This window comes from Lutra lutra, chromosome 3 (assembly GCF_902655055.1).
Source record: "Lutra lutra chromosome 3, mLutLut1.2, whole genome shotgun sequence".
NCBI lineage: Eukaryota > Metazoa > Chordata > Mammalia > Carnivora > Mustelidae > Lutra > Lutra lutra.
The window spans coordinates 47437997-47461892 of NC_062280.1; the positions used below are offsets into that span (position 1 = coordinate 47437997).

Sequence of the window (23896 nt, forward strand, 5' to 3'; positions counted from 1 at the left end):
GGCAGTTCAGGAAGCCCTGTCCCTGAATCCTCATCCTCCAGTCCTGCTGTGATGTGCAGGGTGGGATGCACCTGCCTCCTGCCCTGCTGGTGGATTAGCATGTGCCCAAAAGCTGGCAGTGAACTCGGGAGGGAAGTAGGTCCGGTCAGTTAGCATGTCCTGGGCCACCTACTCTCTGCAAGGCACTGAGATTGATGGTTGAGTAGAGGAGCAGGGGATTCTGGTAGGGAGGGAGGGTTGTGGATCCTGAGATGGGGGACAGAGAGCCATGGAATGGGGGTGCCTGCTCCCAGGAATCTTGGGTGGCATCCTGAGGTCAGGGCCGCTTCTGTGGAGACCGAGGTTCCCAGAATGCATTTTAATGAACCCTCCATGGAATAATGATATCGTGTGAGCTCTGAGCTTCAGCGGTTGATGGGGGGCTGCTCACCTGTGGATGTCCCCTGACCTCGGGCTCATGAGGCTTAGGGTAAGCCTGGGAGATGAGACCTTGGCCAAGCCACCTTTTAAGTGAGATTTCAGTGGAGAATTTCCAGAGTCGACGGATAACTTGCCCCCATCCAGGGCCACAGTCCAGATGGCTGCGTCTCCTTGCCCAGGCCCCTCGCCCACCCTCGCTCCAGCTAGTTGGCCACACAATATTCACTGTGACCCTGTCTTTTTCACAGGCAATTGAAAATATTGACACGTTAACCAGTCTGGAGAGTTTGTTTTTGGGGAAAAACAAGATCACTAAACTTCAGAACCTGGATGCACTTACCAACTTGACGGTGCTCAGTATGCAGGTACTGACCCACCTTCATGCCCCTGAGGCCGAGCCCCGGCTGGGGCAGAACTGCCCAGCACCCCGCACACTCATCTTCTGCCGTGTCCGGAATCAGCTCTCCCTTCACCATCAGGGAGCCACTGAAATGTTAGGTTTCAGAGACTCCACATCCATACACATAAAAGGTCCTTCCCTGGGTGGCTTCTAGCTACAGGGTCGTCTCAAGAAGGCTGAGCTTGTGCTAAGGCTTCCTGAAGCATCTGGCTCCATGGTGGAAGCTTCCACACCCACACAGAGAGCAGAGCCCTGTGTTTGCAAGTTGGCAAGCCCCTGAGTACGCCAGGCCCTCGAGGTGAGGTGCCATAGCGTGTGCTGGGCGTGGCGGGTCTCCCCAAAACCAGTTGTACCTTTTGCAAAGTAGACGTTCTGCAGATTCTTTTCTTAAAAAGGACCATATACTTTGCATTACAATGTATATTAAAAGAAGTGCAAAGTAATTTATTTTAAAATATTCAGTGAATTTGACATTTTTGAATGACTGAATTATGGGAGTAGACCTTTCCAGGCATATCTAAAGAAGTGAGTACTTCACCTAAAGGCCTCCAACTCTCACACAGCATTTTTAGCCAGTGCGACAGACTTGAAATTTGGAGTGCACTCACTACGTTCACTTCCTACTGGCACACTCAGAATGCAGTGCCCTAGCATTAGGCCTCTCCAAGAGGAGCGGTCTCCCGCGCTAAGAGCCAATTTGTTCCCTCCCCTCTGCTGTTCTGAGGTTGTTGGCCCTCCGTCTTGCAGAGCAACCGGCTGACCAAGATGGAGGGTCTGCAGAGCCTGGTGAACCTTCGAGAGCTGTACCTGAGCCACAATGGCATCGAGGTCATCGAGGGCCTGGAGAACAATGTAAGACATGTGCTTGTGTGTCCAGGGCGGTGCGGGTGAGTCCTGTTCTGAAGAAGACTCATTACCTCTAGGGGTCTATGGTTAAGACCATCCCCACTCACGCTGGGACATGCATGAAGTTCATGTAGTCTCCGCTCTCCCCTGGGAGAGTGGGGAGCCAATGCTGCACACTGTGGTCCCCAGTAGTACCTCGGCCTCTTCCCAGGGGGCCCAGCCTGTGGAGGGCTGGCAGGTGTCGGCAGCTGTCCCTCCCTCCCCATCCTGCCCACTGCACTTCCTGACCCATGGCTTTCCAGACCACAGGGGCCAAGAGACCTCAGCTTTGAACTGACTTCCTGCACGTCCCTCCTCCTCCCTGCTTTTCACCCACCCTCGCAGGGATGAGGAGGGCCTGTCCACCTCCCAGGGATAGCCCTGCTCTTGCCTCACACAGGACAGCCTTAGATGTGCTGAGCGGGGAGGGTGGGCGGCACTGGCCACTGCCTTTCTCAGCTGCCTGTAGGCAAGCCTGCTTTTCCTCCCTGCGGTAGTCGAGACAAATAAAATACTTTTTCTCATTCAATTTTACTGGGTTCTTTTTTTTTCTGTTTTGTTTATTGCCAGCAAAGGTAACCGTATGGTTACTTTTGTTATTCTAAACCTAGAATTTCAGTCTTAGTAAAGGCTTCTTTGGCTTCTGTGCCTCAGCCCCTGGTCTAGTCACCGTTAGCCATGTTTTAGAGGGAAAACCACATTCTGAATTTCATTTTAGCACTACCTGGAATTTTCGAGGAGTTACAGTTGGCCCGTGATAAGCGTAGTCACCTTCCTTCACTTTGCAGTCAGACTGAGAGCTTATAGCCCAGCGAATCCACCGGGCACACACGGGCCGTGCAGGATGGAGGGTGGAGGCCCGTGGGAGAGGCTGGACTCTACAGAGGCTGGGGACAGGGTTTTGTCTGCAGCATGAACAACGGAGCACAGGTCCCCAGCAAATGGGAAAGAAGCGAAAGTGGAGAATTTTACCCGTAGACATGCTACACTGTGGTCTGGATTCAACGCCAGATCATCGTTAGGCCTCTGAACAAAACAGAAAAAAAAAAAAAAAAAAAAGAAAAAAGTAGTTGTGACTTTAAAGGTAATTAGTTATTAGAATATTTATGATTGGTCCAATGTGACAGTCTCCCCAGGGCTTCATTCAATTGGAAGTCAAATGTTCATTTAAGTTTTTTCTCTTAATTGATCTGGAATTTATTTTTGTTCTGGGAAGTAAGGAAGTAATGTATGTTTTTCCCAAATGGCAAATCCCCGTCCCAGTACCAGCTATGATGCCACCTCAGCATTCAGGGCACCCCACCCCACGCAGCCCCCTCCCTGCGCACATGGCTGTCCGTGGTGTGTCACTGCACAATGGACACCCTGTCTGCTGAACTTGCTCACCACCCCCCGCCCAGTTCCTACCCCTCTCCCTTTTTTTGGGGGGTGGGAAGCAATTCTCTACTGGTTTGCTTTCAGATGAGCTTTCAAAACACTGTCCAGCTCCCCAGAAAAACACAGGACAGTGTCAAGCGCATAACCGAGTCCCTCTGCTAAGGGTCCCAGGCCCAGTCCTGCCAGCCACAGCGTCCCCGGGACCGAGCCTTCGTGCAGAGTCCGCACTGCGACCGAAGCCTGCCTGCGTCTCTGCACGTGTACCCGGTGACACCAGGCACCGCAGGACGGGTTCAGAGGGCTGGAGGTCACTGCGGGGGCAACCCCAGCCTGCCACTGCCTGCCACCCACCCTCTTCTGCCGAGACCCGCTAAGTCCCTGTTTGCTATAGACCCCATCCCTCAGGCAGGGGTGCACTGCCACGCTGCACTCACACCACAGCCTGAGCGCACATGATGAGCCCAACACAAGCTACACAGAGGAACTCCTCATCTACGTGTCCATGCTCAGCTGGCATGTGACACGGCATGGACCCTGTGGCTGCCTGGAGGGTGACTGGCCAGCACTCTTGCTAGGTGACATGGTGGGGCAGAGGGCAGGCCCTCAAGGAGTCAGACACCGGAGCCAGAGCCCCTCTGAGTCGGCATGGCTGCTGGCTACGGGCTGACGAGTGTGTTCACGGATTTGTTTTTATTTTATTGAGACAGTTGGTAACTTTCCCTTAAAACTTGGGAAGGTTTGGAATCAGAATCCCAGGAACACAGCAGAAAATGTAAGAAGGGATTCACAGTCAGAAATGGGTACATAAGATTGTCAACCAACTTCTAAATGTTTCCCTTTTGATTTTAAGAAAAAATTGCTGGTTAGTTTGATTAAACCTGGTTTAGCAAGCAATGCAAGCTTTAACAGTCTTTGTTTTTACTATAGTGTTATTCAACTCTGTTAAATCTTGAAGCTGAGCTTTAAAAAAAATACTCCTGAGGCTTAGGTGATGTGAAAGACAGCATCTGCCGAGCGCTCCTTGGAGAGGGGATCGTGGGGCGCAGGCTGGAAACAGGAGACACAGTGTCTGGCCTGCAGAGAGAGGGTGCTCAGTCACTCCAGACACTGCTCCAGCAGGGCCGAGCACTCCTTCTGCTCTCTCCTATGAGCTGTAAATCCCAGGCCGGTGCCCTACCCGCGCTCTCTCCACACCCGGGCCTTCCTCCTTGCCCCTTCCTCCTGGTGGCCTCTTCCCAGAAGAAGGGCGTCCTCTGGGAGAACAGGCTGGGGCCACTAGTGCCCTCTCTCCCACCTTGGCTCTTACCTGGGCAGTTTCCTCCCCCAGTGAGCCCCAGGCTCCTCATCTCTAAGTGAAGACAAAAATACTATTCTGAGGATTACTTTTTTTTTTTTTTAATATTTTATTTATCTGACAGATCACAAGTAGGCAGAGAGGCAGGCAGAGAGAGAGGGGCAAGCAGGCTCCCCGCTGAGCAGAGAGCCCGATGCGGGACTCAATCCCAGGACCCTGAGATCATGACCTGAGCCGAAGGCAGCGGCTTAACCCACTGAGCCCCAGACTCCTAGACCCTTAGGCGCCTAGGCGCCCCTGAGGATTACTTTTTTTATAAAGATTTTATTTATTTGACAGAGATCACAAGTAGGCAGAGGGGCAGGCAGAGAGAGGAAGGGAAGCAGGCTCCCTGCTGAGCAGAGAGACCGACGTGGGGCTCGATCCCAGGACCCTGGGATCATGACCTGAGCCGAAGGCAGAGGCTTTAACCCACTGAGCCACCCAGGTGCCCCTGATTATTATTTTTGTGGTATTGTACATGTCCTCAAGATAGACTGAGTAGATGTGGCTACAAGTGTCACCGCTTCTTCAGAGCCCACCCAGATGCCCCCATGCAACAGAGCCCCCTCACCCCCCACCCTGCCCCAGGCCTGCCCTGCTTCCAGGAAGGTGTTACTGTGCTCTTCCAGGACCATGCGTCTCGCCAGGATGGGGACCCTGGCATGCAGGGGTCTGGGAGTCTGGGGCTGGGAGCATCAGGTACCAGGAGTGATTGATGAGTGCTCTGCACAGTGTCTGTGAGGGTTCCGTGTGGGAGCAAAATGGGTGGCCTGCATCTCCATCCTGTTAGGACACTCCTGTGCCGTGAGGGTGGAGAAGGCAGCTCACCCTGCAGCTCTAAGCTGGGCCCCCGACGCCATGTGCGCGGTCACACAACCATTGTTGAACTGAGATAATCCAGGAAAAATCTTATCTCCTTATTTTAGAACAAACTCACGATGTTGGACATTGCATCAAATAGAATCAAAAAAATTGAAAACGTCAGCCATCTAACAGAGCTGCAGGAGTTCTGGGTAAGTGGATACATGCTGGGTTGATGTTGCTTCTGCTGAAATGGTACCTCGGAGCAGTGTGCTGTGAGTGAGGGCAGGAGCCTCAGCCCCAGAGCCCCCAAGAGGGTGAGGTGGGTTGGCACTGTCTCCCAAGTTTGGTGTGGGCTTTGTCTGTGGGTCGGCGTCACCCGGGAGCAGAGTCACCAGCCCCACATTACTCCAGATGGAGAGACCCTGGAATTGCTAAACCCGGCCCAGGAGCTCGTGCATTCAATGCAGACATGCCCCCCAGAAGGAGAAGGCGGTGGGCTTGTGCAGCCCATCTTCCTGGACTTTGCTGAGTCTTCTCTCATATGTTGTTTGAGGAGTCAAGTCGCAGAGCGAGTAAGAAGCAGTAGGGAGAGAAACAGGATGTAGGAAGTCTTAACTTCTGGACTCCTCTGCATGCATTGCCAAATGATCCCTGAGACGAGGCCCTCTGCATGAGAGCCCATGGGCGTCTGTACTGCCTGTCCCCAGGCTAGTGGCCCTGCTGGGGTCCGTGCTCACTTCTGACCCTGTGATGCTATGAGCTGAGTGTTGTCCTGGATGTACTCAGTCCAACCAGGATTTGTTCTGAGTCTCAGGCACAGTCCTTCCTCATCCAGCCACGCTGCTGACCCTGCTCACAGCCTGTGTGGTTTTCTTTCCTCATCTTAAAAGATCATCTGGGTGTGCCTTGAACATAGGTACCCTGCTGTGAGAATGTCCCCAGCCCCTTGTTAATAACACTGGGTCTTAGGTAGTGTCAGGTTGTGATGCCAGAGCAAATCTGGGGACACCAGACCCAGAATTAGAGGTAGGAAAGAAAAGGGTCACAGGCTGGGGACACTAGCCAGCCACCATGAGCCCAGTGGGTCTAGTGTGCAGCCTACCCCTACAGGAAGGCATAGCTGGGGATAGGCTGCTTGAATCAGAGCAAAGGGATTTGGCTCTGGAGAGGCCAGGGAACCATACAGAGAAACCCAAGGTCAAATGAGGAGCCCTATGGCAGAGGGCCTGGGTGACAGGGACTCCAGATGATCCTGAAGCCGTGTTTCTAAAACATGTGGTCCCTTCTACGTGACCTGCCAAGGGACAAGAGCGTGGGACCTGGGGCACTGAGACCACAGGTAGGGGCTGGCGGGGCACCCCACCATCAGGGAGGCAGGCAGGCTGGCAGTTGCTCAAAGCTAGATAGTCCCCACCCCTGTGACACCCAGGACATCTGCTGCTTAGACCCCAGATGGAGACAGTTAAGTGAGGCCGAGCTTACAACACTTGACCGTGTCTGAATGCTCTCTCCTCTGGTCTCCTGATCCCAGGAGCCCTGTGAAGCAGGCAGGATTGTGCGTTCCAGAGGGGAGCCCGCAGACCGGGAGCTCCCTAGCCCTGCCATGCTCATACCACATGTGGGGGTGCCTAGTTCGTAACCAGTCTCTAAAAGAGATGTGGGAAGCCAGTCCTCATAAATTTTTAATCACCCAAATTCTGTGTTTCTTGAAGTTCTATTTGTTCTGCCAATTACCAACAGAAGGATGTTGGAATATCCCAGTCATGACTGTGGATTTGCTTTCTCCTGTCAGCGCCGTCAGCTTTTGCTTCTTGTATTTTGAAGGTTTTTATTAGTTGCACAGACATGTAGGATTATAGTGTCTTTTTGAAACATTGTCTTTTCATCATATGGAATGTCCCTTTTCCTCACCACCCTCTGTTCTTGTCCTGAGGTCTACTCTGTGTTAATCTGGCCATTTTGTCTTTCTCCTGATTACTGTTTCCATGGCTATCTTTCTTCATCCATTTACTCAACCTGTGTCTTCATAATAAGTAAAATGTATCTCTTATAGACCACACAAGGGTTTTGTTTTTTGACCCAGTCTGACCCATCTCTGCCTTTGTTTCTTTTTTTTTTTAACCTTTTTTTTTTTTTAAGGTTTTATTTATTTATTTGTCAGAGAAAGCAAGGCAGAGTGGCAGGCCGAGGCAGAGGAGAAGCAGGCTCCCTGCTGAGCAAGGAGCCCGATGCAGGACTCGATCCCAGGATCCTGGGATCATGACCTGACCCGAAGGCAGCCGCTTAACCGACTGAGCCACCCAGGCATCCCCCATCTCTGCCTTTCAAGCGAGGTGTTTATCCTACTTATATTTAATATAATTGCATTTACTTGCATCCTGTGCCATGTGGGTTTAAGTCGGCCATCTTGCTGTTTGTGTTTTATTTGTTTCTTTTTCTCTCTTTTCCTACCTTCTTTTGGATTGGGAAAAATGGTGTTATTTTGGGGATAGTCCATTTTATTTCCACTCTTGGCATATTTGCTTTTATCTATGTGTTTTGTTTTTAGTGACTGTTTTAGGAATCACAAAGTGTATTTTTAATTTATCACAGTCTGCCTTCAAGTAATATTACACCACATCACAAATAACGGAAGAAGGAACACGCTTCCTTTCCTTTCCAACAACTAACATTGTCTTATGTTTTACTTTTAATAGGCTATAAACCCCATGATAGGTCACTGTATCAGTTATCTTTTAAGGAAATTTAATTTTATTTTATTTTTTTTTTTTAAGAGAGAGCACCCAGGTGGGTGGGGAAGGGCAGAGGGAGAGAGAAAATCCCAGGCAGGCTCTACACTGAGTGCAGAGCCCAACATGGGGCTCGATCTCATGACCCTGAGATCATGACATGAGCCAAAATCAAGAGTCATATGCTTAACAGACTGAGCCACCCAGCTGCCCCAAAGGAAATTTAATAACAAGAAAACTGACTCGTTTTACCATTTTTGGCATTTTTTAGTCTTTTGTATAGTTCTCACTGTGGCGTTTACCTTCCATCTGAAGAATTTTAACATTTTTTATTGGGCAGCATGCTGTATACCAATTATTTCCACTTTGATTGATCTGGAAAAGTCTCTGCTTTGCTTTAATTCTTGAAAGGTAGAGTTACCGGTGCGCAGTCCTGGTGGGGCAGCTTGGTGGGAGGCTGTCTTACAACACTGAGAACTTACCCTATTGGGCCCCGGTTCTCACTGTTTCTGATGGGAAGTGGTTCATTGTTCTTGTCCTTGTTCCCTCATGTGCGATACGTCTTCCTCCCTCTAGCTGCTATTTTATGTTCTTTTTATCACTTTTCTTTCTTGCCACTTGCTTGTCATGTGTTATTGAGCTTTTTGGATCTATGGGTGTATAGTTTTCAAAGTCAAATGCAGAAAACTTTTGAAAATAATTTCCTCAAACAGTTTTTCTGCCTCCTTCCCCCAGCTTCTTCCTAAAACCCCCAGTGACATGTATGTCGTTGAGCACTTGGCAGCTGGGCCTCTGGCTTTTATGTTGTGTGCTCTCATTTGTATGACTTCTGCTCCTGTGTCTGCGACGTCATGATCTTCTCTTCCATAACATTCATGTGCTGTAACCTCATGTACTCAACTTTTTATCTCAGATGTTATATTTTTCAACTCTGAAGAAAATTTGGTTGTCTTTTTGTAGCTTCTGTTTCTCCTCTTATGTGTGTTTCCCTTAAAGCCTTCATTTTTCAAATGGCTAATAATTTTTGTATTGGATGCTGGCCATTAGGATGGTAAGTTACTGGGGCACCTGGCTGGCTCAGTCAGTAGAGCATGCCACTCTTAGGGTTGCAAGTTCAAGCCCCACGTTAAACGTAGAGATTATGCAAAAATAAAATTCTTTTTGAAAAAAGAGAGATGTTCAGTTATTGACTCTCTGGATTTTTGTTGTTTTCCTTTAAAGCATATTGGACTTTATATCTAGCAGATAGTTGAGTCATCCCATGGTCCTTTCAAGACTTGTTTTCATCTTTATTAGTGTGAGTCTAAGAAGCCTGTCCTCTAAGGTTTCTCTGCTCTGTTTCTAGCCTGTGACCCTTGGGTATCTAGCAAATGCCCAGGCATTTAGTGAGGTCTCTGCCTGTGGTTGGTGGAAGCACAAACACATCCTTTCCCGGCATGAGCTCGGGCCTTGCCCAGCTCATGGCTTCTGGCGGCTGCTCTGGGGCCGATCCACACTCCCGTTTTCAGTCCGAGATTCCAGGGGACACCAGGTGCTCTTCTGGAGCTTTTTCCCTGCGGAGCTCACTCCTCTCCAGGAATTCCAGCTACCTCTGCCTCCCCAAACTGCATTCCCTGCCTCCACGCAGAAGGCCACCAGGCTGTGCTTGGGCCCCCCCGTGGTTTGCAGAGGACTCCAGGCAGAAGGCCACGGAGGAGAGAGGTCACCTCCCTTGTTTTCCTGCTCTCAGGAGTCGCCGTCCTGTCTTGCCTGTTGTCCAACGTATGCAAAATGTGGTTTCTTGTTCTTTGTCCTTTTGGCTTATGACAAAAAGGCAAATCCAGCTCTGTTTATTCTATCACTTGGAGTCCTATTTCTTTTTTTAATATCATTTTCCTGTCTCACTCACCCACTGCAGTGTGTGAGCTCCATGAGGCAGAGGAATGTGTTGCTCACTCTTCACTTCAGTGGCCCTTAGAGCAGTGCCTGGCACACAGCTGGCTGGATGAGAGGAAGGAACTTAGGAGGGGAAGTTGGTTAGTTGGGCAGAGACCATCTGTAAGTAACATTGGAAAACATGCTTGTGCAAATATGTGCGCTAAAGGCTTTAATATTCATGTATTGAACACAGCTCATACGGAGGTGCCACTAGAAGAGGAGGGTAAAGGGGCACCTGGGTGGCTCCGTCAGTTAAGCATCCAACTCATGACTTCAGCTCAGGTCATGATCTCATGAGCCGTAAGATGAAGCCCCACATTGGGCTCCACGCTCAGCACGGAGCCTGTTTGGGATTCTCTCCCTGCCTCTCCCATTCCCTGTCCTTCCCCCCGGTTGTGCTTGCTTGCTTACTCCCGCTCTCTCTAAAATATATAGAAATAAAATCCTTTTTTTAAAAAATGGGGTAGAGCATAAACAAGCAAGTCACAGAGTAAGAAGTAACAGCTGCTTGTAAATACATAAAACATTTTCTATTTCATCAATTTTTAAAATACACGAAGACTATGAGCTGTGATGTTTGGGCTGTCAGGTGGGTAGTGGTCTGTGCTGCGGCCAGTGCCCCGGGGATGCTGGCAGGACTCTCGGCACCGCACGGGTTCTGTGGGGGCTTCGGAGCCCCGAGACCCCAGCAAAATGAGGAGAAAGTCGAAGATTTATTTACAAAAACACATAAATGTCAGGATTCCTTGTTCTACATTGGCAATAGCTTTGTATTTTCTAATGAGAAAGTCTATGTGTTCATTATAAAAAAGAAAAAGATAAGATTACAAAAAAGAAAGACAAATCTGTCTTTTCCTTGCTTTTAGTGTTTAGTGTCCAGTTTATAAAAGCAGTTGCCCAGATTTTCTTCTGAAACTTTAGGTTTATATTATTCAGTTTTTCCACCGCAGGGAATAATAAATTATGGTATATTCCTGTGATGAAATATGCTGCTATGAAGCAAGGCCTTCAAATGACGTTTGCGAAAGAGATTTAACTACAGAAAAATGCTCATGATATAATGTTGATGAAAAAGGAATGTGCAGAGTATTTTGGGGGAGATCCATGTGTTATTAAACTCTGCCTGTGGACACATGCACAGAGAAAGGACCAGAAGTGTGGATGCAGATATGAGAAGCCCTTGTCTCTGGATTGTAAACGTGTAGCTGGTTTTTAGTTTCTCTTTATACTCTTTGGTTTCTCCACGTCTCCCATAACAAACATGTATTTCTTTCATAACTGAAAAACAAATGTGTAGAAAAGTGTATTCTAAGAGAATGAGAGGGACAACTTAGGCCAGCCCCTTTTCGCTGCAGTTGATGGCCTCCAGAACAGGCAGAAGAAAGAGCAGATCGACAGTGCTCTTCCTCGTGTGGGAAGTCTCAACTAGGTGTGATTCTTATTTTTTTTAATACTGTATTTCCTACATCTCACCAATGAGCATTCTTCTGCCGGGAGGAAAAGGAGAAACAGGTGTATTTCAGGGGCGGCTGCTGAAGTGTGCTTCATGCCAGCAGGACTGCAAAGGCTGGCAGAGGCCTGGGACCCTCCACACTGCCTCCCTGGCTACTGTGGCCACATGAGCAGACCTGGCCCTAAGTGCCCTCGGAAAGAAGGGAATGAGTAAGGGAAATGCCAGTGGTGAATCAGCATAAATTGATGACCTCTGGGGGGAGAGGCAAAGGTCACGGGCAGGGAGGTGTGTGAAGCCGAGCACGAGACAGCAGTGGAGTTGGGAGCTGCCTTGATAGCCTTGCCCTCACCAGATCATCACGGCTCCCAGAGGTCAGCGTGGACAGGCCCCAGACACGTGGCGTGCTGCCCTAAATAAGTGATAATGTGGGCACATAGATGGAATGTGAAGGCAAACACCCGAAACGTTAACCTGCGTGAATGGTCACCTGTGGGGCCAGAGGGGCCGGTGGAGGGCGAGCAACCCACTGCAACTTCTCTGAGGACATCTGTTTGCGCATTTCGGTTTTTTAGAATGCTTTGCACATTTTTCTAAATGTTTTTAATTTACAATTCCAAATGACTTGAAACAAATGACTAACAATATTTCAAATTAGTACAACAACCACACAAAGGAAAGAATTATTTAAGTGACGTTGGAACCAGAGCTCTGACTATGGTGTGTGTGAAATAACTCCAAGAAGAGCTTGAACACCACTCACTAGTGCCAACATTGGTATTGTCGTTTTCAGACTATTTTAAATATGTTCTAGGATAAATAAATGTACTAACGTGAGTCAAATCCTTCCTAACACTTCATATACAAGAAAATAAATACAAATACAAGCAAGTGTAACCTGTCATGTTGAATTTGGATTTGGAGGCAGTTTTAGGCATGGGGGTAGGGCCCTCCGCCTGTCAGCTCAGCATAAACAGCTATAGACACGGCCAGACATAGGTGGTCGATGTCTGCAGGCTGTGGGCTCGGGACGAGCACCATGGTCACACCCTGAGCCTCAGCTGAGGGCACGTTCCACGGACAATTGGGCACAGACGCAGCGGCTGTTTCCCTGGACAAGGGAGGCAGCCATCGGAGCTGGGGTTCCCAGGGGCCCGTGAGAACACACAGGCAGGTGCACAGCTGGGAGACTGCTGCACAGGAACAAGGCCCCAGTGATCGGCCCGGGGCTTTCTTAGCCGACAGCTCAGCTGCGTGTGTGTGCCCGCAGCAGACAGCTGTGCAGACTAGAGGCAGGTGAAGGTTCCAGATGCCACGCAGCACATGAAAGCAACCGCGTTCCAACCTGCCAGAGTGGAGGAACAATGCCAAACATGCCAGAAGCTCCGTCAACACTCCACACAGCCCTGCGTCAGAGGTGGGTCACGCACTCTGCTGGGGCCTGTGACCAAGCCTCCACGGGACCAAGAGGCTCTGCCAGAACACTGATTTTTAGGATTGTATTTATTTTATTTGAAAGTGAGAGAGAGAGAGAGAGAGAGAGAGCATGAGAGGGGAGAGATTAAAGAGAGAAGCAGACTCCCTGCCGAGCAAAGAGCCTGATGTGGGACTCGATCCCAGGACTCCAGGATCATGACCTGAGCTGAAGGCAGTTGCTTAACCAGCCAAGCCACCTGTGCACCCCTGGAACACCGCTTTCTAAAGGAGGCCGACAAAACTCAGACTCTGTCATCTCCACAGTATTCAGTGTGCAAAGAAGCAGGAGAACATGACTCATAACAGGGAGAAAAAATCTCAGTAAAAGCCACAGGAGGCGATCGACAACAGGACCCCTGCCTGTGAGTGTGTGTGGGCCTCACTGACAGACACACCACAGCAAAAGCAGCAGGATTGCCCCTCCATGACAGGGTTTTGAAAAGGTGGGCCTCTCTCACGGAGGCTCTCTGTGGCTCTCTCTTCAGTCCCTACCATTACAGGAAGTAACAGAAACCTCTTTTGACACCAGCAGCACACAAGGCATGTATCCCCTTTGTTGAAACGGCCTACAGATTCTCAAGCAAATAAGTGATTTTGATGTGCTACCAGTGTTATATGAACTGTGTCTTGAGAATTCTCCCACTTTTTTTAAGATATTACTTTTTTTTTTTAAGATATTACTTTTTTTAAGATATTACTTTTTTTTTTTTTAAGATATTACTGAGTTTGGGGGAAATCAAATGTATGTTTTCTGTATAAATACCAGCCAAAAAAAAATCATAAAGCAAAGAAATACATCCCGTGAAGTTTGGGACTTGAGTACCATCAGCAATCTACTAGGAAAACGTCAAACAGGACACGTTCTATAGCATAATTCCAGTAGTGGATTCAGGCAACACTCGTCACTGGAGAGCTGGATGTCTGCCATGTGTCACCCCACGTAGAATTTGCTAACTGCAGAAGGGAAGTGTGCTCCCCAACTTACCCATGTGATCAAATTTACCACCCCTGATAGTAGGACAACCTGATGTTAAGTGTCTCCCAATTTGGTTCATCTGTAAAGCATATTTACCAAAAATGTCTAATCTACTCTAACCGAGCATTTAGACCTAACTTGAAATTTGCAGGAAATACAGGGACTAGAAGAACAAGCTAGATGACACCGTAAGAAAACAGGTGGATAAATCCAGAATGAGTGAGATTCTACAAGGCAGTTAACTGGGTTTCTTAAACAAGTCAATTTCATTTAACAGAAAATTGTGAGTAGAAGGTGGAAAATGTTCTAGATTAAAAGAGTCTAAAAATTGTATCTCCTGGGAGATACTCTAGGAAGGGAAGGGTCCCACCCCAACCCTGCTCCTTTACATTCCCGTCATGAAGAACTTAGAAATATGAAGGTGATCAGTTTTCCCTCCATGAACATTGCTCCCGTTCCTGGGGCTCGGGAGACCCTGGAGTGTGTATGGAAACAATGCATGGTTTTGTGTTCCATTTTGGAAAAATACAAGGATAAGACTCTCTAAAAGTCATCTGTATCAAAGACGTTGTTACAGTGTCCCACCAGTGGCGATAAAACTTCCAGTTCTGCACTCACTGAATCTAGAAGAAAACTGTCCTGAGGCCAGGCTGTGGCTCATCCTGAGTGATGAGGTCTGGAGTTTACAAAGACAGCCCCCACGGCAGACAAGTTCGGGCTGGTGTTAGTGCTGCTGTGTGAGATCGGAAGCATGTGGTGTGGCAGATAGGAGCTGGATAGTGAAACAAAAGGGGACATGGGCACTCCATGGCCACCTGGCCCGGAGCGGATGCCAAAATCAGCCACCATGATGGCAGGAAGAGGTTTTGAAGCAGACTGTGCCACAGAAGAACTTATTTCTTCTAAACAATGTCCTGCTGCTTTTGTGAAATGAATCTACTTTCTGCATGTTTTAAGGCCCAAGTGCAGCCGATACAGGCACCACTTAGTGATTCTCCCATTCAGTGCTCTCTTCCTCTTAACTGGCCTCCCCGGCACGGCCATGGCATCTCACTTTGCACTTGACCTTGTGGGCGGCTCAGGTTGTACAAGTGTATAGGCTTAGGCATAGTAGAATAACACTTAAGAATTTGTCCTAAAAGAGTTATATCCGTGTCCCTTTCCAGGGGAGGCGCCTGCTCAGGCTGACAGGAGAGGGCCTTCTCGGTGTCCAAGCCCTCATGACACAGCTTCAGTCCCTCCACCAGGGCCAAGACCCAGGTTCTGGAAATCTAGCTTTCCCAAAGCCAGTGACACATGAGGCCCACAAGAAGTTCTATGAAAGTAGGGTAACTTACACAGGTGGATCTGGAAGGAGGTGTCATCGCAGGAAGTCGTTAGAGACAGTCGTCTGGCCATGGCTGTGAACTAGTCACAGACCAGCCCTCCAGCCTTGGGCAAGTACAAAGATGGTTTGGCTCTGTCTTCGTGGACCATGTGCAGGCTGCATCCCCAGGACGGTGTGGTAGTTCAGTTGAGCTGAAGAAGCAGAGAGCAAAGTTTATGGCAAGACACGGCCCTGGAGAGGGGGCAGCTGTGCAGAGAAGGCACCCCAGAGGTCCATGTGGGGATCCCCTGTCAGTCCATGGCTGAGGGCTAAGCCATCTGGGCACAAGGCCATCCCCCTCAAGGCTCACCTAGCTGCGCTGCTGGGGGTGTAGGGCAGCTCAGCCCTGCCCAGGTGGAGGGATCTTGCCAACACTCTTGGCATCCATCCAGCTAGGTTCCAGAATGGCCCATCCTGAGCATTAAGGACCACAGGCTCAGATTAGACCTACTTCAAATCCACCCTAATAAAGTCTGAAGCTGCATTCCAGAGGAGGTGGAGTTTGAAGGCTGGTCCCCACCAAGTTAGAGGGGCCCCAACGAAGTATGACCCCAAGCCCACGCAGCCTCAGGGTGATCATCCAGTCATTAAGCTGCTTGTTAGAACAAAAAATCAACCCTCTTCGAAGAATCCAGTCTGTAGCGTATTATCCACAATGTCTAGTGTTTGATCCAAAATCACTAGACATGCAAGTAGGAAAATGTGATCGGTGCTTAAGAAAAAGTAGTGGTGAGAAACCAAACCCTCAGTGTTTAGTACAGATTACTTTCTGGGCCTGGAGGTGGGCTGTGTGGAGTCCTATTCTCGTTACCAGCTCCAGACCATTCTTCCTCCTCCTCCTCCTTAAAGACCACCCAGTGCATGGCCCCTGTGGCCTCAGCCCCTCCTTCCCTTGATGTCAGAACCCCACTTGTGCTCCAGCACAGCTCCTGCCACACATAATCCTTGTTTCAGTGTCCACGTGGCAGGGTCCCCGGGGAACTGGCATCATGCTGCCCTTGCCCCCTCACCCTCAGGTGAGCCCATCATATTTACTCCCCCAAGGGCCTTCCTGCCTTTGGGTCCGAGCTCAGCTGCTCTTCTCCGGGTCTGTTTCCTCTGCCCTCGGCAGCCATCCTGGCTGAAGAGATCCCACAATCCAGCCTCCCATCGCAGCAGACTAGGTGGTTCTCTGAGGCTGCCTCCTCTTCAGTCAGGGGCTCCCCGCCAGCAGTGCCCCGCCCCAGCCACGAATGTGCTGCAACACCTCCCACCCTCTGCCCTTGGCCAGGATCCCCGCCTCCCTCCACTATCTCTGGCCTCCTCACCTGGCTCCATCATCCATGTCCTCACCACCCTCCCTCAGACACAGTCCAGCCAGCGCTCCCCGTCCCCTAGGAGTGGCAGGTGCCCCCAGCATGGCCCAGCAGCTCTGCCACCTGGGCGCACCAAGATGAGCTCCCCACAGCAGCCACAGAGCAGATTCAGTGGCCCTTGCACCGCTCACCTGCTGCTGACCTCAGCAGACATGTTGTATCAGTTCTTCCTGAAACATGTTCTTCGTGTGGCTTCCAAGATCTCACTCTCTCGGTTCTGCTGTCACCCTGGTCACTTGTCAGTCTTCTTTGCTCATTTTCAGTTTGTTTCCTCCCACAAATCTCTAGAGTGCCTGGGGTTTAGTCTTGGACTTTTTCTCTCCTCCCTCTCCCCAGTGAGCCTCTCCAGTCTAAACAATACCCCTCATATGCCCCCAGCACACACACTTGTATTCCCAGCCCGGGCTCTACCCTGGGCTCCTGAGCCTCGGCCATGACGGTGTGCTCAGCACGGGGCATTGTCGGCTGACCACCTGCCACCCGGACCAAGCAGCATGTCCAGCCTGGAGCCCAGGAGCCTCCCTGTGCTCTCCTCTGCTCAGTTCAATGTCAGTACCCATAGACTCCAGCCTCCCAGTTCTTTGGGCCAAAATTCTTGGAACCTTCCTTTATTTCTCTTTTTCTCTTACACATCATAAACAAGCTGACCTTTTCCCTCTCCCTTCTACCCAGAATCCAGCCTCTCTGCCCTCTGCTGCTAGCTCCATGGCCCCAGCCTCCATCCCCCCCGACCGGCACTATGACCCCAGCTTCCTGATGTGATCCTTTTACAGTCCACAACCCTCGAAGAGCTGCCATCGCACCTCGGGGCGAAAGCCAGAGTCCTACAAAGTCTCCACAGTCTGCCCACCTTCACCGCCACCTCGTGTCATAGACTGCCGAACCCCGACTCACAGAACAGCCTGGTACTAGAGGCTTCTCACGCCATTTGTCCACATGCTAGGCTGCCATGTGCCAGACCCAAGGCAGCCTCAAAGAATTCCAGGCTGACTAAGGTGACCTCAGAGCATTGAGATTGGGAAGGTCTTTTAAGGATCCTTTGTCCTGCCTGTTGAGTGCCTGAGCTCCTCTCTGGCGTCCCTGCCCGAGGGGCCTGAGGGTTCCTGGAATGGCTCCACTTCCTTCTCATTGCACGTGTGGGCAGCTCTTGTCATCACCACTTCTCTGTAAGTGGAGCTGAAATGGACCACCCTGTAGCCTCTGCCACCACAGGTTCACAGAGGACAGGTCTGCTCCCTGTCAGTTGGGAGGAGCGCTCCTGCTTTCTGCCTCTGTGCATGGGGGACCCTGGGGCCACCATCCTTCCATGTGTGAGTTCTAGAACAGGCACAATTGGACCTGGGGGGAGAGGCCAGCAGGGCACGAAGCTGGTGGCACACCCCCTTGGTCGTGATGCGGACACTCCTAGAAGCTCTCCATTTGCCCTTATTTAAAGTTCCTGTCATCCAAAACCCTCGTGAGCCGTGACAGGCTGGAGCCAACTTGCCCTGGCTCGTCTGAGCCCACCATGCGCCTCCTCCCAGCTCTGTCGTCAGGGGCCGGGGGCTGCTGGCATGAAATCAGCCCAGCGGGGTCTCTGCTCCCCCGAGATCAGCAGACAGTACAGGTCAGGGCTTAGATTTCTCTGGGAGCCAGTTGCTGGCTGTGTGCCTGTCCAAGCCCTCGCCTCCCCCTTCAGCCAGGTGCTGACTGCCTCTTGCCTTCAGGGACACTTCTGCCATCTGTTGTCGCTTGTCCCTCTGCTGTATTCTTGGAGAACTGGTAGAAACCAGGGTGGCTCGCCTCTTGGAGCCCCCTGCCCTGCCCCCAAGGAGGAGCCATGACCATCCACGGACAGGTGTGGACTGAGCGTCAGAGGCCCACGCTCTGACGGGCATCTGAACCCAAGGGCCTGCCATGCCCTCGTCTTGACGGTGGTTTGAGAGTCAGAGAATTCTTCCCAGCTCTTGGCGGTCAGGAGGGTGGACTGTAACGTGCTTTGAGCCTTCATCCAGCTTTGCATCCTGGGGACATCACCTGGGCAGCGGGAGGCCGGGAGCGGGGCATTTCCCTCTCAGACGCCTGCAGTGGGGATCCCAGTGGGACAGGCCAGTGGCAACTGATGGGACGGATGGGCCATTTGGCTGCCGTGGCCGCTGCCATGCTGGCTGGGTTATGGTCAGAGCATGGAGTCAGGCCTTGGGAACAGCCCCAAGCTGGTTTGTAGGAAGTAGAGTCAAACCTGTTTGAACGCTTTGCCTAGAGATGGAGCGGGGCTTGGAAGCAGTGTTGCTCTGTCTTTTCTCTGCCAATCTTAACTTGGATTGGTCCGTCTGGTGACGCAGCCCCAGCTCCAGGCGGGAGCAAGAGCGTTCCCCATGGGGAAATGGGGAGGCCAAGGGGTGAAGAGGTGACAGGGCTCCCTCAGGAGCCAGGGAAGACGCCTTGCTGGCTTCTGGGTAGGGAGGGCCCGACCCTATCGCTGGGCTCCTGCTCAGATGTGGGGGCGGGAGGCTGGGGCTGTTCCATCCTTGAGGCTTCCCTAATGTGTGTGCGTGCCCCCAGATGAACGACAATCTGTTGGAGAGCTGGAGCGACCTGGATGAGCTCAAAGCAGCCAGGAACCTGGAGACGGTGTACCTGGAGCGGAACCCCCTGCAGAAGGACCCGCAGTACCGGCGCAAGATCATGCTGGCCCTGCCTTCTGTGCGGCAGATCGATGCCACCTTCGTCAGGTTCTGAGTCCTCCTGGCTCCTGCCAGGTCCCTCTCATCACAAGAACTGCCCAGCCACGGTTTTTATCCGCCTGTTGCTCCTCAAGCCGGCACTCTATCAGCAGTCACAAACCCAATGGCAATAAAAAGGCACTGAGTGATAACCGCCGCGTGTGACGCCGCCCTGCTTCGGGACGCCCGTGGCCAGCACACCGCCACCTGGTGGTATGCCCATGGCGCTCCCGCCACATCTATTTCCTCTTCCTGAGAAGGGCAGGCCAGTGGGTTTGAGGGCGCTGGCCAGGGTGGGGGCCCTCAGGGGCTGGCGTGGCAGCCCAGAGCTGTTTGGTCTTACCAGGTGATGCCAGGGTTTTTCTAATCATACGTATTTCAGAACAAAACCATGGGCACAGGATCACAGGGTCCTGTGTGCTGCAATCCGCTGGGCCCCTTGACATCCATGGCCGTGCGCCAGGCCCCTTGCGGACCACAGGCTCTCCAAGGTCAGGGCTCTGCTTCAGACCAGCTCTGAAGAGCTTACCACTTGACAGCTCCTAATGTCGCTTCCCAGTCCTACCCCGTCCTTGTGTCAGCTTGTTTCTCAGAAGACTCACCTCGGCCGTCACCCGGGGTCTGAATTCAATGCCGCAGGACCTCAGCCTGTCTTGGGGTCTCCAGTTTCTCTTCTGCAGAAGGAGGACTGAATCGAGGGGTCACCATGGGTCCCTTCTAGAGCGGTGCCTTCCAGTACAGGCTGCCCACCACCACGTGTGGCTGCTTCCATTCAAATTTAAATGTATTCGAACAAAACGAAATCTAGCACTCACCTTGCCTCCTTTGCCTCCTCTGGTGCAGTCGCCACCCCGCCGGGGACAGCCCTGCCCCCACCATCCTCATGAATAGCCTAAGCAGGTCAGAGGGCCCCGGGTGGCCAGGTGACCACTGCCAGGAGTTGTAGATGTGGCAGCATTTGGCTTGAAGTTCAAGCTCACGTCCAGTTCCCGAGTCTTATCTCCGCCACAAACCATGTGGCCTGAAGCCAGGAGCACCTGCCTCCGGGAAGCAGACATCTGGCCCCGGGGTGGGAGGGTACCCTCCCAGAATGAGCCTTGGGATGATGGCCTTGAGGTCGCAGAAGAAAATTGAGACCCAAGGATTCAGAATTGGCCCGACCTTGCTGAAAGCATTATTCCCAGAAGCCCTGCACCCTAGCGCAAGGCCGAGACCTTCCAGAGCCACGGAGGCACACGCAGCAGGAGCAGGGCCCACAGAGCCCTCTGCGGAGCTGGGATGGCGTTCTGGCCCCGGCACGGGAGGGACGTCAGCCATGAGATCATTGATTTTTAATTTGGGAGGCAGAGTGTGGCCGGTGGCGGCAGGGACTGTGCTCGCGCGTGCCCGCCATGGCACAGGCAAGGAAAGGGGGTGATCACCAGATGCTGACAGTTGCTGCTAATGGAACAGGTGTTTCCCCGAAAGTAGGAAAAGAAACCCAAAGAGCCTCGAGCAAACAGGCCAGCAGGAGAAAGGCCTCAGCGGGCCCATCCTCGTGGGGATGAGACGGGGACGCTTGCCCAGAGCATCTGTGCGTTCAAAGACACAGGAGACTTTGGGGATGGAGGGGGTGGGGCAGGGTGTCCTGAACCCAGCACTGTCCCAGTCATGTGCCATCTGCATGTACTGAACCTCGAACACCCTTGGACAAGAGCCAAGAGAGGAAGTTACCTGCTGGCTCCCGAAGGTTGCAGACCGGGTTAGGGGGGGCACAGGGCGCCGGGCACCAGGCGGGGCAGTGGGCAGGACATCCCCTGCAGAGCCAAGTCCAGAGGGCCACAAACCCCAGTGTGAACGGAAACCTCAGAGGAGGGGCTGGGGGCTTCCCAAAGCAGGACCCTGGGACCTGCTCTTGGTGGGTTCGTTTACATGGCAGTGGGATTCCCGTCGCACAGGGAAGGCCTTGAGTAGAGCAGACAGCAAACAAAGATGCTCACAGTGGGTACAACCAGCAAAGGCCTCGTCCAAGTACCCTGGTGGAAACAAGCCTAAGGCAAGAGGAGCCATGTCAGGGAGGCCAGAGTGCTGAGCCACCCCCCACCGCCCCCTACGCCCTCTCTGAGAAACACACACTGTGATAGGCCCTCCCTGTGCGCCTACCCCAAATTAGCTGGGTGGAAACCTCCCCACGCGAGGTGTCCAGGAGGGCGCCACAGGCAGGCCCTGGGCTCTGGGAGGGACCCTGGGGGCACCCTGAGCCTCAAATAGTTCACCCAGCCCTGGGCTCCCCAGGACATGCTCCTCGGCAGGAAGCAGCCACGGTGCCCACTCGGAACCCTGAGGAGGCCACAGCCGCAGAGACCACGGGTCCATGGGAGAGGGCTGTGAGGGCTCCACAGGGGTACACACAGGAGGGCTCGAGGGACCACCAAGAACAGCCAGGAGGGAATAGCCCTCTTCCCGAGGCCTGAAACAACCCCAAGCAAAAGACTCTGGGCTGGGGGGAGGCGGGGGGAGGAGAGGCAGAGGAGGCGGAATGAAGAATGAAGTGTGGGACAGCCTGGCTGCAGGGGGCGCTCCGCGTCCTGTGAGGCACTTGGGATACATCAAAGAACAAAACAAGCCCCTCCCCCTTTTTAAAGATTTTTAAAAATCTCTGCCCTGGGACAGCCACACAATTGTTTAGTTAGAAGGTAACTTGCCCTTCAGAAGAGAGCGGAGCCTGTGGGCAAGCTCAGGGGCAGCAGGGGATGGGGTGACTCCGATGAGGGGCAGACCCCAGTCAGCTGGGGAAGGAGGCTGAGGGGCTTCAGAGAGGAGGAGGTTGAGCAGAGAGCAGGAAGAGGGAAACCTCAGAGCACCCCAGGCAGGGGGACCCACAAAGGAGGCCCGGGAACCCCAACTGGTGGATGTGGGGCACTTGGCAGGAAGATCCCGTGTCGGGAGCTAGCTGTGGTGGGGCCGAGCGGCTGCAGGGGAGGAACAGGGAGGCTTTCCTAGCAGGGAAGATACCCCGGGGTGGGGGGGGACACAGACACCTATTGAGGCAAGAGGCCAGCAGCGAGGATGACAGCAGGTGGGCCGGGGATGGGCCAGGTGGCCACCTGGAGGAGGGTGCTTGCTCTGTCCTAGGGGATATTTGGGAAAGAGGTGGAATCAGGGAAGGATCTTGGGGGGCAGGGTGGGGCCTGAGGGCAGGGGTTGAGTGAGGGGGATGGCACGAAGGGCACCCATCAGACTGGGTGCAGGGCGGGTCAGTGTCCAGGGAGCAGCAGTGCCCCCCACGGACAGTCTCTACCAGCACCATGCAGCCCAGTGATCGTGTTTGAACCAGCCACGTGCCCATCCCTGGGGAGGAGGCATGCTAGTTCCTCCCCCATTCATGGGATCTTGTCCCTTTCCAGGCTGCCTTGTGGCCAGAGTGGGCGGGGGCCCATGCTCAACCCACAGCACCTGCTGTCCTGAGAGCAAGGGTCGATGCCACTGACATGGGGCCGGGAACCTGGACCTGGCGGCCACGAACGTGAGGAAGAGCGGTTCGGTCACTACAGCTGGAGGCTTTTCCACACTTCTCCCAATGTATTCCTAAGTAATTCCATATTCCACAAATGGATATAGGAAGTTACTGTCAAAAAAGGCTTTTCCACACTTCCGCCAATGTATTCCTAAGTAATTCCATATTCCACAAATGGATATAGGAAGTTACTGTCAAAAAAGGCTGGTGTTGGGGCACCTGGGTGGCTCAGTGGGTTAAAGCCTCTGACTTCGGCTCAGGTCATGATCTCAGGGTCCTGGGATCGAGCCCCACATGGGGCTCTCTGCTCAGCGGGGAGACTGCTTCCTCCTCTCTCTCTGCCTGCCTCTCTGCCTGCTTGTGATCTCTGTCAAATAAATAAATAAAATCTTTAAAAAAAAAAAAGGCTGGTATAGCAGATCGGGGCCTGGGCTCTTCCCCAAACCTGGGACCCAACAACACACCTGTGCCCATTGTCACTTGCTGGCTTTTTTTCCTCCTTATTTTTAAAAACAGCAAGAGTAATGCAACTTGAAAAATATGTCAAAACATGAAACATTATATAAAATAGGCATTTCAACACCACCCCGGGAATGAGTGCTGTTTCTAGCGTCCTGCGTGTGCCTGGCCCCCCACGGCTCCAGCTTTGGTGAGCGGTGACCCCCAGCGGCCAACCTGCCGCTCTTCTCCGGCTGACGTCCCTGGGGCTACCGCGAGCAGAGTGCTGGGAACCCCTGAAAGCTGACCTCTTCCCGGGCCCCTAGAAGTGTGGCCAGAGCGGAACATCAAGTTGTCTGGCTAGAAAAACTCTGGGCCACACCTTCCCCTCCGGAGGCCCTGTGGGGCCAGACTGAGGCCCCACAGCGGATACCCCTCCTCCCTCACCTGCCTCACCCCAGTTCCTGGCTCTGGGGCATCCCCAGGGCAGCTGGTACACAGGAACCCAGCTCAGGGATCCCAGACAGTGAGCCCAGTGTGGACCCTCCAGCTCAGGAATGCCTGCTGTGGCTGGCCACAACCCAGGACCCATGGCGCAGGGTCTCCTGGGAGGGGGGTGGGGGACAGAGATGTAGCCAAGACGACGGTGGGACTCTGGGTTTTGCACAAGAGAGCCACAAGAGAGCAGCGCTGTGGGGAGGACGGAGTGGGCTCCTGGGAGACAGGCCCAGACCCAAGAAGGACCTGGTGGCTGGGACCCCTCCCT

At 52.5% G+C, this 23896-nt stretch overlaps 1 protein-coding gene across 9 annotated transcripts in view; it reads left to right on the forward strand.

Annotated features, from left to right (window-relative positions):
* Positions 1-19348, forward strand: part of PPP1R7 (protein phosphatase 1 regulatory subunit 7) — a 29316-nt gene extending 9968 nt beyond the window's left edge. For 7 of the 9 annotated variants that reach the window (XM_047721620.1, XM_047721621.1, XM_047721623.1 and 4 more), the window contains 4 exons: positions 669-785; positions 1568-1672; positions 5345-5431; positions 19036-19348. In XM_047721620.1, coding sequence (XP_047577576.1) covers positions 669-785; positions 1568-1672; positions 5345-5431; positions 19036-19212 — 486 coding nt within the window. In that variant the 3' untranslated portion in view covers positions 19213-19348. Of the gene's footprint in view, positions 1-668; positions 786-1567; positions 1673-1743; positions 2235-5344; positions 5432-19035 lie in introns of those variants that run through there. The other 2 variants (XM_047721626.1, XM_047721629.1) reach the window with 2 other exon arrangements.
* Positions 19349-23896: the final 4548 nt, after the last annotated feature.